At 47.5% G+C, this 12,029-nt stretch overlaps 1 protein-coding gene across 1 annotated transcript; it reads right to left on the reverse strand.

The window, feature by feature from the left end:
- Window positions 1-2,601: 2,601 nt before the first annotated feature.
- On the reverse strand, window positions 2,602-11,200 carry LOC125940258 (platelet binding protein GspB-like). Its single transcript, XM_049656198.1, has 2 exons — window positions 10,912-11,200; window positions 2,602-6,099 (listed from the first exon to the last, which is right to left on the reverse strand). Exon 2 carries the CDS (start codon window positions 5,985-5,987, stop codon window positions 3,549-3,551), a length of 2,439 nt encoding a protein of 812 aa, XP_049512155.1. The 5' UTR covers window positions 5,988-6,099; window positions 10,912-11,200; the 3' UTR covers window positions 2,602-3,548.
- Window positions 11,201-12,029: the final 829 nt, after the last annotated feature.

Raw genomic sequence — 12,029 nt, forward strand, 5'->3', positions numbered from 1 at the left:
AAAGAAATACATATATTGAACCATGAGGAGGCGCACCAACTGAATAAGCGCCCGTAAAATGATGCGGCGACAACGGCAGACGGTACGACACAATGAGTCAAACGCGTGAAAAGCGGCGAGCAGGCAAGAAGGCTTGCACTTTTCTATTAATTTTTACAGGCACCGCATTTCAACTTATGAACTGGCACTGCACTGTTCGCACTCTCACTGTACCGCAACGGAACTAGAGCCGAAAGTGCACCCAAATCGAAGAGTCCTTTCGCCATGCGTGCTCGTGTTGTCTTGAATTGTTCAACTGTATTGCGCTTATTGAAACACCCTGTGCCTTATCGCGCAATATCAACATTTCATACATAATTGTACCGCGTTGCCCTAGGTACATTTTCATTTGAAGTTGCCGTGCTTGCTTTAGTAATGACGTTATATTACTTCTTTTATAAGCCCTTTGACAATTCACATCACAAGACCCCCTATTCATGTATCTACTAGGCAACAAAAATGAAACTGACACACTAGCAACACTTCCGAAGTATACCACCAACGTCGTTACCGGTGTTTGATTATGACAAATTATCGTTGACTTGTTTGTTTTTCTTTTTTCTTTTGTACTCGGCATGACAACGTTACGTCGACTGTATCAGTCACGGCAATGGAACGACGACCATGAAAATGATGACGGCATGACGACAGCGTAGTCACGATAGCATGACGATAACGGAATCAAAGCAGCGTCATGATGATGACATGAAAAAGAAGCAGCAGTATCGGCTGAAAGGTGAAGCATCGATTGCGATATCAAATTGAGTGGACAGCTATTTCGTACCAAGTAAGCCTAACAGTTTTATCGGCCGTATGAACTTGTAAACATAGGCATACTAACTAAATCAACAAGCATGGTGTCTGGTGCACACAAGCAAACATTAACACATGTCACTCGATGACCGCGGAAGCTCGATGTCAAAACCTTGTATGAGGAAACGCGGCGGCTGCAGCGAGCGAATTGACGTTCGTGCCGTCTTTCGCTTTCACGCTAAACTAAGCCGCGAAAACACCGCGCAAGGCAGACTCTGTCCCCGTCGCAGATGGCTTTCAAGATAAAGCGGCCGCCCGGGTCACCCGGAGTAGAACCCCCCCCCCCCCTCCCCTCTCTCTACCCTGCCTCCGGAGCCTTGCACGCAACGAAAGTCGCGTGCGCTTCCGCCCTGCTTCCTTCCCTTGCATGCGCGAGATTGCGCCGCGATCGCCGGCTCACCCCCGCGCGCATTCACTCGCACACAAAGCATACGGCGCGCGCCGACGATTTTATCGCCCTTAGAATTTATACGGAACCTCACGGCGACGGCGACGGCAGAAATGCGCCTTGAATGCCCGTATGATTGCTATCGCAATAAAAGGCGAACTCGTACTTTTGTTTTTCGCTCGTCTTCTCCGACCACTCGCTGTGAAATCGTCCAGGTCCCACGCACTGGGAGAGTCGGTTTAAGCGAAGCTGTCGTCATCCGGCAACACGAAACGGGGCATCTCGAACGATTGGTTCACTCCCCCGAACCCACACCTCTCTTCTCCTATACAGGCCCTTGTTCAGCCTGTCCGTAACGTGCTGCTCGATAAGTTGGTAGGCAACAATATGAAAGCAAAAGATCCCGTCTAGGGGCTGTAATGGGATAAATTTATTCTCTCTCGACTAGAGACACGCAGCGGACTTTGGCGACGAACGCGCTCCACAACCGCCAGCTCGGGCAGCGGTGATGACGATTACGTTTTATTGGCATCCTCTTTAAAACGGGGCGAGGACAAATCCTCACCTAGCCTGCTTGATTTACTCAGGTATGCTATGAATATTTTTTTCTTATCTCGCTCTTGTAGACATCTGTTTAATATTTAATCGAAAAGACATGGCACGGCCTTACAACCGGTCCCACTATCCAAACCTTCGGAAGCAAAAAAAGCTCTGGCATGCCAAAGGGCCAGTTGGCGTTCAGCAACGAAGCTGCCCCCCAACTCGGTTAGCTTTGGCCCGACACTACGAGGAACTGCCTCGTCTTCCCGCAAACCTCCGGGGCTACCCTCACTCTCTGGCAAGAAATCCAGTCGCCGCCAAGCAAGAAACTGGCGGGTCAGCCATAGTTGCCTTTATACTCATAGAGCAGCCATAGCCTGACATGCAAGGTCAACATTACGCCACGGTGTTGCACGGCGTTTGTGCGGCGACAATGATGTTTTATTGGTATTCCCATCGCAATCGGCCGATGACCGTCACCTAGCCAGCTTGAGCAAAGCAGGTAATCTATACATATTACTATCACACTGAAGTTTTGCTTGTCTCTTCTGAATAGTTTCTCTTATCCTTAAAACCCCTGTAGTGTCTAACTTATACTCTCCTTAATATTTTATCTTATCCTTAAAACCTCTGTAGTGTCTAACTTATACAGTTATGTACGCCTGTAAGAGACTCGGTCATATCAAATCTCCTTCTTGCCTTTTTTTTTCCACCAATACTCTAAACGTGTCTTGCTTAGCTTGACTGCGACTGCCTAATGTGGCAACGTGGTCTTACGTATGCTTGTATCATTCCGTTAAATGAGATGAATCCACGCAATTTACAACGCTTTATTGACAACATGCAATGCTTAGCATTCGGCGATGAACTGTCCATTTCTGGACGCAATGCAAAATAAGTTTCCCGTGTCGTTTTTCCGGTACTTCGCAACATAAGAAGGCCGTGTTCTGATAAAAGTGGCCTACAGTGCCACTATAAAATTTCGTGTACAGTCCGGAGCTCCAAAACACGACACATAAAAACATATCTGTGGCCGCGTGTAGATAATGTTTTCGCTTATTGTCGATTCCATGCAGTATCACTCACACTGAAACAGCAGTTTTCGCAATTGTCAATGTCGCACTGCACTCCTCGCACGGTACGTCCCGTCGTTCACTCTGCTCACCTGAACTAAACTTCGTCAGGAGACTCCCCTCTCACAAATTTGTCCAATCAAAAGAAGGTATCGCACCGTTGCTATCGTGCCGTAGCAATCGTCTAGGTTAACTCGCAGCCGGTCATTCAAAAAGTAATGACGTCGTCATTCCCTTCCGTGCTTGATTCCGCATCTTCAGCAGCACCTTCATTATCCGATGAGAGGTGGAACAGCGCAAGCTCGTCGCCGCTACTGGAACTGGCACTTCCGTGCCGTACGGAGGTAGACATATCGCTATCTGGTCCACTTACGTTCCTAGACGCGTCTACCGGTGAACTAGCAAGTGTACTGCTGACTCCAGCACCGACACCGCTACACGAAGCGTGCCCGCCTTCCAATGCTGCCTGCAAATCACTAGCAACTTCCGCACTGGATCGAGCAGCTGTTTTGTTGTCTCCTGCGTGTTTCGTGGGTGGCTCACCACCACTCATCGTAGCAAAGCTCGTTGCTGCAGCTTTGTTCTTGTCTTTATTTTCACTGCTACAGTATTTGGGGCTCAGCGCATCGTCTTCGTTATTGCTATCACTGCAGGCAAAACTGACGCCAAAATTATCAGCCTTTAAGCCTGGAGATTTAAGATCCGTCGGCCCGAATACAGCATGCCGGACGATCCGGTCCTCTTGGTTTCACTCTAGCGTGGCTAGTACTGCCGGTGTTGGTGCCACCGCTCTTCGTAACTGAGCTACCTTTCTCACTCACTCGGGTCTGACCACTAGGCTCAGTCGTATCAGTCACACTGCATTGAGCCTCGGTACCTCTACACCGGACTGCGGCGGTTTTCGAGCCGTCCGAATCGCTTCTTGAAGACATGACCTCCTCTTTAGGCTGATGCTCGCTGTGACCGCTAGTTGTAGACCTGCTGGTTGAGGACGCCGAGGACGCGTCCGTATCGGCACTCGAGCTGTCACTATCTGCAGTGACAGCACCTTCTGACGACGATGAGGCACTTGTAGACGAATGCGCCGTCGACTGCGACTGCTCGCTCACAGTGGTTCCATCTGAGGAACTCGTCGACGGCGTCTTCGCAGTCGGTAGTACCCGCATGGGCACTGGACGCGATAGCGAACACTGCATCCCCGACGTGCTAGCTATGGGAGCCATTTCAATCGCTCGGAAAACGCCTTGATGTAGAAGAGCTTGAGGGGACTCAATGCTATCGTCAGACGTATCTTGCTCCTCTCCTACGCGTCCTGCTTCCTCTGCACGCCTCTTTGAAGCGGGAGGCCGAAAGGAGGACAAGTCGTCAGTTGTGTCGGAATCGTTACTCAAGCTACGCTTTAAGACTGCGCGTTGCTGGGAAGCCGACGCTCCTTTTTTCGGGGAAATGTTTTCGGAAAAGTCAATCCACCTCACAACCGGATGCTCCGCTATATTTGCTGGCCTAGGATTTCCGCTTGGAAGCTCAGCGGTGGACGCGGACGTAACTGCAAGAGGCGAAGGCTTCTTTTCAAAGTCAATTTTCCGGCAAACAGAGAAAGCCGACGCTCGGGACTGCCGGATAAGATTAAAATCTGACGCCTGCTCCTTCGAAGCTGAAACTAATTGCTTCTCACGGACTTGCGCTGACGGCGGTGCAGAGTGTCGCGACCGCTTTCCATGGCGATAGTCAGGAATCGTTGAAGTTGTCCTTGGAGGTACGGTTCGAAACGCCGCAGGAGCAGTTACAGCTGGTCGCTGCGGGTCGATCTGGCGGTCCTTAGGAATCGTTGCAGAAGGCCGTGGTGTCTCATCCTGGTGATCCTTGGGAATCGCTGCGGTAGTATTGGAGAACTCTTTGCTATCCACAGTTACCGGTGAAGCGGGATGCGACAGCGCGTTCTGGCAATCATCGGGCAATATTGGATGGTGACACGACGGCTTGTCCTGGCAGTCAACTGGAATCGTTGCAGCGGGTCCTGGATGCATCTCCATGAAGCCCTCGGTAATCATTGTACTTAGTCGTGATGGCTTGTCCTGGCATTTCTGCGGAACGGTTGCAGCTGTTTGTGACTGCCCATCCTCACTTTCCTGCGTCGTCGCAGCAGCTCGGGCCAGCTCTTCCTGGCACTCTTGAAGAGTTTTGTGTCCGGGCACGCGCAACTCGGGCAGCATTTCCCGCATCACGGTGTAATTTTCTTCATTGCTCTCTCGAGCAATGCTCTGTGCTGTCTCTTGCCTTTCTCGGAATACTTGAAGCAGCTTCTGCCCAACCGCAGTAAGCGATAGTGGGGGCCCGACACCCTCTTGCGTCGGCCTTCTCCGCACGGGCATACTGAGTTCGTGAGAGATGTGCTGGTTCCAAATAGACCAACGGCCTTGAACGCTGCTTTGGTTCTCGTTCGCCTTTGGTTCCGAAATGCCAGCCTCTGCATTCGCCGCATCACCAGCACATGAATTAGCGTCTACTTCGCGGACCTTTACCACCGTGCTTTCACTTTTCTTATCGCCACTCGCCCTGAGCCCAGGGGCGCGCAGTTCGCCGCAGCTTGCGCTCTGCGCAGTTTGAGCCGAGTCATGTCTGCGTTGAGCAGCAGTCTTATCGACGACAGGCTCCTCTACCGGGACATGCATGGAAAGATCTTTGTCAGTCGATATCTTGGAGCACTTGTCTGTCTTTGTTTCATTATTACATGCTGCCATCGATGCACATCCTTCAGGAGTGCTCCCTGCCTGCTGATTACGTTGACGTTCCACTATGGAAGCACTTTCTCGGCCGTCCTCGAACCTAGACGAGTCAGTTGTGGCGGCGCCAGTGGTTCCGAGTAGGCCAGTGCCTTGATCCTCGAGCACATTTCTCCGAGCACTTTTTCTTGCGGAATCATCGGCCGCACCTTTCATCTCCATTTCTTCAATTTGGGAGACACCGCCATTTTTTCCTGCGCAGACCGCTGGGGACCGCGCGGTCTCGCGTCGCTCCAGGCTGTCCAATAACTCCGAAGGAAGCTTGCTGTCTTCCGAACCTGACTCGGTTTCAGTACTGCTTTCGCTGTCTGCTGCGTGGGGAATTTTCAATTGCTGGGACTCCCTCTCCATATTAACGGATTCCTTAAATTTGGAATTTTGTTTTTCTCACCAACAATGTCCGTGATCTGGCGGTCCAGAACGTGAGTTTGTAGTTGGCGTTGTCTGGGCGTTCTTTGTGGCACTGAAAGAAACATGTAGAATTACCTATCTATAAACGGAGACATAAGCGTTATTTAGGACTTCGTAATATTGTCAACAAAGCAAAACTTCGAATACTCAAGACGCTAGACGCTGTTGTATGAAAGTCCTGTCGAGTGGGCTCAGTGGCTATAAAGTTCTGCTTCCGAGAAAGAGGTCGCGGGTTCAATTCCCAACCGCGGTGGCCGTATTTCCAAGGGGGCAGAATGCGAAAACGCTCGTGTTCATAGACTTGTGTGCCCGTTAGAAAACCTCCGGTGGTCGAAAGGAAAAAGGCTGCCTGCGTACCTTTTTACAGCAATACCTCATTAGCTCATTATCCAGCGCCTTAGCTTATGCAAGTGAATGCTGGCAAGTGACCCATACGGTGGAAGTAACGCTAAGCGGTATTGTTAAGCTGCATCTTCACACTAATGTTTACGTATTGCTGCGATATGCCCGAAAAAATCGAAAATAGTAGTGGCAACAGCTTGTGAGTCACGCTCTGCTCAAGCGATGTGTGTAGTAAGGAAATGATTCCATACTACACGTATGGAATGATATCACTCCAAGTATAGAGTGATAGCATTCCGGTTATCTGTTGAAGTAGAGGTATCGGCGGTGGCGTAATCTTCCTAGAGCTGGTTCTGATAACCACCCCCATAAGGTTTCGCAAGTTCCTTGACGGCATCTGTTTCAATGTTGCATCTCAACATGTTGCCACCACAAATGCTGTTTCCGGCTGTCGGTCAATGTCAGGCTTATACCGTTGCGGAATACCTTTGGCAAAGCGAGCAAAGTAGGCTGTTTCGCTTCTTCATCATCATCACCAGCCTATATTTTATGTCCACTACGGGACGAAGGCCTCTCCCTGCGATCTCTAATTACCCCTGTCTTGAGCTAGCGTATTCCAACTTGCGCCTGCAAATTTCCTAACTTCATCATCCCATCTGGTTTTCTGCCGACCTCGACTGCGCTTCCCTTCTCTTGGTATCCATTCTGTAACCCTAATGGTCCACCGGTTATTCATCCTACGGATTACATGGCCTGCCCAGCTCCATTTCTTCCGCTTAATGTCAACTAGAATATCGGCTATCCCCGATAGTTCTCTGATCCACACCACTCTCTTCCTGTCTCTTAACGTTAGTCCTAAGATTTTTCGTTCCATCGCTCTTTGTGCGGCCCTTAACATGTTCTCGAGCTTCTTTGTTAACCTCCAACTTTCTGCCACATATATTACCACCGGTAGAATGCAATGATTGTGCACTTTTCTTTTCAACGACGTTGGTAAGCTTCCAGTCAGGATTTGGCAATGCCTGTCGTATGCACTCCAACCCGGCATACACTTACACGTTTGCTTACACGTTCGTAAACCTGAAATGGTAAGCGTGTCAACTTGCGTGCAGCTCTCACGCGACACTCTCTCTTGCCCGTGTACGATGCCTCATCGCATGCCGAAGAAACGACCACTTGAACGCTTCTATTGTAGACTGTGTTTACAGAACATGTTAAACTGTGCCAGTGTTCGGTATAAGCGTGCGTGTTTTTCAGGCACGACTGTCGTCTGTGAAGCAAGAACGCCTGCGCAGAGTGGCACAGCGTTAAATGTTTTTGTCTTTACGGTTGCTGTAACAAGTCAATTCAAACATTTCCGCTGAATCATGCTTTTGTCTACTTAGGTTTGTTTATATGTTTATATATTTGTAACCGTGATGGTTACATATAAGGCCTTTCTCGCTTTTTTTATATACAGGGTGTTTCAGCGAACACTTTCAAAAATTCTTAAAGGTTGCCTATGGCAGATAGCACAATTCTAGTTCATGAACTGGTCTACTCGAAGAGGTGGACATTACTTTCAGAAGAAATTGAAATGCATAGTCGAAAAATTAACAGAAATTCACTAATTATGTGTTTAACAAATTATCTGATGGCCCATATTGCAATTTACAATTTGTAGCCGTGGAGTTCACAAGGCGGATCCACTAGGAACGAATTCTCGGGATGACATCAGCTTCGAGATATTAATTCCCGAACTTTGCGGATAAATGCATTGGCGTTCCAGTTAAGTTCTTAAGAAAACGTCGCTTTGGGCATTGAAGCACACAATTAACTGGAACGCCAATGCATTTCTCCGCAAAGTTCGGGTATTATTATCTTGAAACTGGTGTCATCCTGAGAATTCGTTCCAAGTGAACGCTTTGCGAACTCCACGGCTACAATTTGTAAATTGCAATATTGACCATCAGGTAATTACTTAAAAACATAATTAGTGAATTTCTGTTAATTAGTCGATTATGCATTTCAATTTTTTGTGCAAGTTATGTCCGCCTCTTCCAGTAGACCAGCTCATTAACTGGAATTGGGCTATCTGCCACAGGCAACCTTAAATAAATTTTGAAAGTGTTCGCTGAAACACCCTGTATATACTCAGTTGTAAGTCTACGCTAGTCTGTCGATCGCCATTTACCTTGGGTCCCGTTCTGTCACACAGCTGTTATCAATGCATTCGTACCAACTCCCATGCTATAAACTCTCTCAACCATTTCCGTCTGCGAAACTTCGGAGGCGTCCACGGAACGCTTTAGGCAGCGAGTTGTATGTAGAAAGTTTCTTAGTGGGCAATGAGAGCACGAAAACGAATATTTGTTTCTAAAATTATTGTAATTTTTCTACCTCCCGTATCGAACCGAATAAATTTTGCAGCGAACACCTTTCGCGGTCAAAAAAAAAAAAGTACCCAACAACTTAACGCTGCACTCGAAAACCCGACAATATATGAACAGGAGCCCTTCGGCCAAAAAAAAAAAAGATTATTTTCCGAACTCGGTGCAACGCTATATATATATATCGTATAGGATCGCGTGCTCCACATAACGATCGGCGGGGCAAAGCACAGAAATCGAAACGCAGCACCGAATATCAAAAGGAGACGGCGCTCGTGATTTATTTCAATGCGCGCAAGATTATGAAACTGCACAACGTTCAGCGGTAAACAATTCTGAGCATCCGTTTAATAAATCGGGAGTGGCAGAGCTCAGGAATTGACGCACAGTACGGAATCTCACCAGAAAAACGAGTTCACTTAATCAATTTATAATTTCGGGCTATTACGTGCCAATACGGTATATGTGATTATAGCGCACGTCGTGGTCAGTTACACCAGGTTAATTTTGCTCCTCTGGGGTTCTTTAACTCACGCATAAACCGTAACACTCGCGCGTTTTTTTTTTTTTCACCCTGTTGAAATGCGGCCGCTGCGGTCGGGATCGAACGCGCAAACTCGAGGTCAGCAGCACCACACCATAGCCACTAAGCTACCGCGGTGGACAGGAAAATGTTCGTGATTTAACACAATGGGCTCAAAATATTAAAGCTGCACAGAGTTAAGGTTTAAGCAAATGCGGACACAGATCTATAGCAGAAGAAAAGAAATGTCATGCCTCGGTCTCCCAGCGACTCGCTGCCAGACATTTGTGACGTCATCCAGTTCGAGTCAGATTTATTGACAAGAACGTGGCGTTTAGCAGGTCGAGTCAGAATTCAGTAAGAGACAGCCAGTATCGAAAGCGTATTCGTCAAATTCCTTTGGATTAAAGATAGCAGCTGCAATTTACACAAATACGTTCTAGCACAAGAGAACATTTATTTGCCAATGGCCTCAATCCATAGACGCGACGCAATCGCTTTAAATGTAGGCCTTCTGAAGCGGGTCTGGTGCTGGTCCTGAGACAACAACGAGCAATGGTGGGCTGCCTCAGTTCCGCCAGCTATTTTTTGACATGCCATTGACCTGCATATTTCAGCCCGAAAGCATAAGTCGAAGAGCTTATGTGCGGTTCACGTAAGGCTCACCGAGTTGGCAAACGCTTGAGCAAAGCAATTGACCAGCATCATGCGACGAGCGAATTGTTACGCGACCGTGGAAAACCCAGCCCGTATTTTATTATTTTATATTACTGTTTCTGACACATTATGAGCAACTGGAATTTGGCTTTGCCCCACTACGTCCGTTGCGCATTGGGTTGTGAGGCTTAACTGCGCACACGCAATTGTACGGTGAGTATTATTAACCTGACAACGCCTGTTCAACACCACCAGCGCCAAAATACCTTTCAGCACGAGAGCTGGCCATGGGCAAGTCTACGGAATACGCACAGAAGTAAAATTGCCGAGGACGAATTAGCTACTATGCGCATCCCCTTCTCCTAACTGTTTGTTTCCCGATCTACACTCATGAATTTTTTTCGTGCTGGAAAGAGGGCACCACGGTATTTCGACACAGTCCCGCCATGCGTGACCGTACATCCCCCCCCAAAAAAAGAAAACAAAAAGGCGGCTTTTGTAGGTGCAAAGAACATCGACGCTGAATTGCACGTAACGGTTATTAAAGGACGTCGCATCCACTGGTGCGTGATTGGTGGGACTAAGCTCTCCGGTGGCATTATATTACAGTGGCGGTGGTGTTGAAACAGGCGGGGTAAAAAAAAATACGATTACATTCATGGGTATTACGTGCCAAAACAACGATCTTATTTTAAGGCGCAATAGTTGTGAACTCTGGAATAATGTTGACCAACTGGAGTTTTTTAACGAGCACCTTAATCTCAGTAAACGAACGTTTCTGCATTTCACCCGTAATGAAATGCGGGCGCAGCGCAGCGGGCGAGGTTAGCCTGGTGTGCTTGGCATCAGAAGTAATGTAAACGCTCACGTATAGTACAAACATCGAACGAGGCCACAACGGAACGTTCCCAGCTGTTTCATTTCAAGCCCCGTGCTAGAACACTAATCGAGAGCAAGTGAAAACAAGGCTTACCGTAAACACAGCCGTCGAATTAAGTGCCCGGACGTCTGCCTTGACAGAAAGGTTCGGTAGGCCCCTAGCGAGCTCCAATTGTCACTGCGAAAGCTTGTTTCACCAGAGTTGTGTGCAAAAGCTTTCCCTTTCTTCCAGACTAGTGCCACTGTCATTGAACCCGCAAATGATGTCAGGAAGATTCCACTACACACTGGCTCCGCGTGGGAGCAATGCACACTTTTTTTGTTCGTCTGTCTATCAGAAAAGGTGGGAGCTTCGATTTGTGCAAGCGCAGATTGTTCTTCTGGTGTTTTGTTACGAGTAAAGCATTTCTTGTAGCGTTGTGTTATCAGCTTTCTCTCAATGCGCGCAAAGCCAGGAACACGAGTGTCACTTTTTTTTTTCCACAAAAAGCCATCCGTGTGCCTGAAAGATTGCAACTGCAACAGTCCAAGGCATTCACGCGAACTTATCGCCCATTTTTCATGGAACTTGCGCTTCAGTGCTAAACTGCGCATGCCTTCATCGATTTCGATACGTGCTTTAACGCGAAGGCCCCGTGTCGCAGAAAATCCGGTGTCGGAGACTAAGTCTATGGCGTTGTCAGTGAGCGAAAATTTCCGTGTAGATTTAAAAGACTAGGATTGGAATGCTGTTTAATGGTTCTCCAAAAAATATCGGGAGAAGTTCTTATGGAAGTGAGGAGAGTTTCCCCAAAATATTTTTATCTTGTGCAATTTGTATTTTTAACTGTTCTGGTACTTTGTCTATGGTACTTTTAATTTCATGACAGTTTGGTTTTGAGGACATATGTTTTTAAATCTTTTTTAAGTTTGCACTTGAAATGTATAGTGTCTCGAGTAACCCAAGGGTTCCTGTGCACAGATTTCTTAGTTAGCTTGGGTATAAAGCGCTTTATAGTCTTGTACAATTTGTTTAAAAAGAATCCAAAGATCGTTTACACTACACGTATTATTTTGAAAACTGTTACAGAGAAAGCTCAAACTCATCAATGACAAACTCACTGTCAGCGCGAACAAAATTACGAAACATTTTACTTTTATTAAATACCGTGCCTTTTAATGTTAATACAACAGCAAGTTGGTCCGAGATGCCATTCGTTACTTGAACCGAAA

This window comes from Dermacentor silvarum, chromosome 9, assembly GCF_013339745.2.
Source record: "Dermacentor silvarum isolate Dsil-2018 chromosome 9, BIME_Dsil_1.4, whole genome shotgun sequence".
NCBI lineage: Eukaryota > Metazoa > Arthropoda > Arachnida > Ixodida > Ixodidae > Dermacentor > Dermacentor silvarum.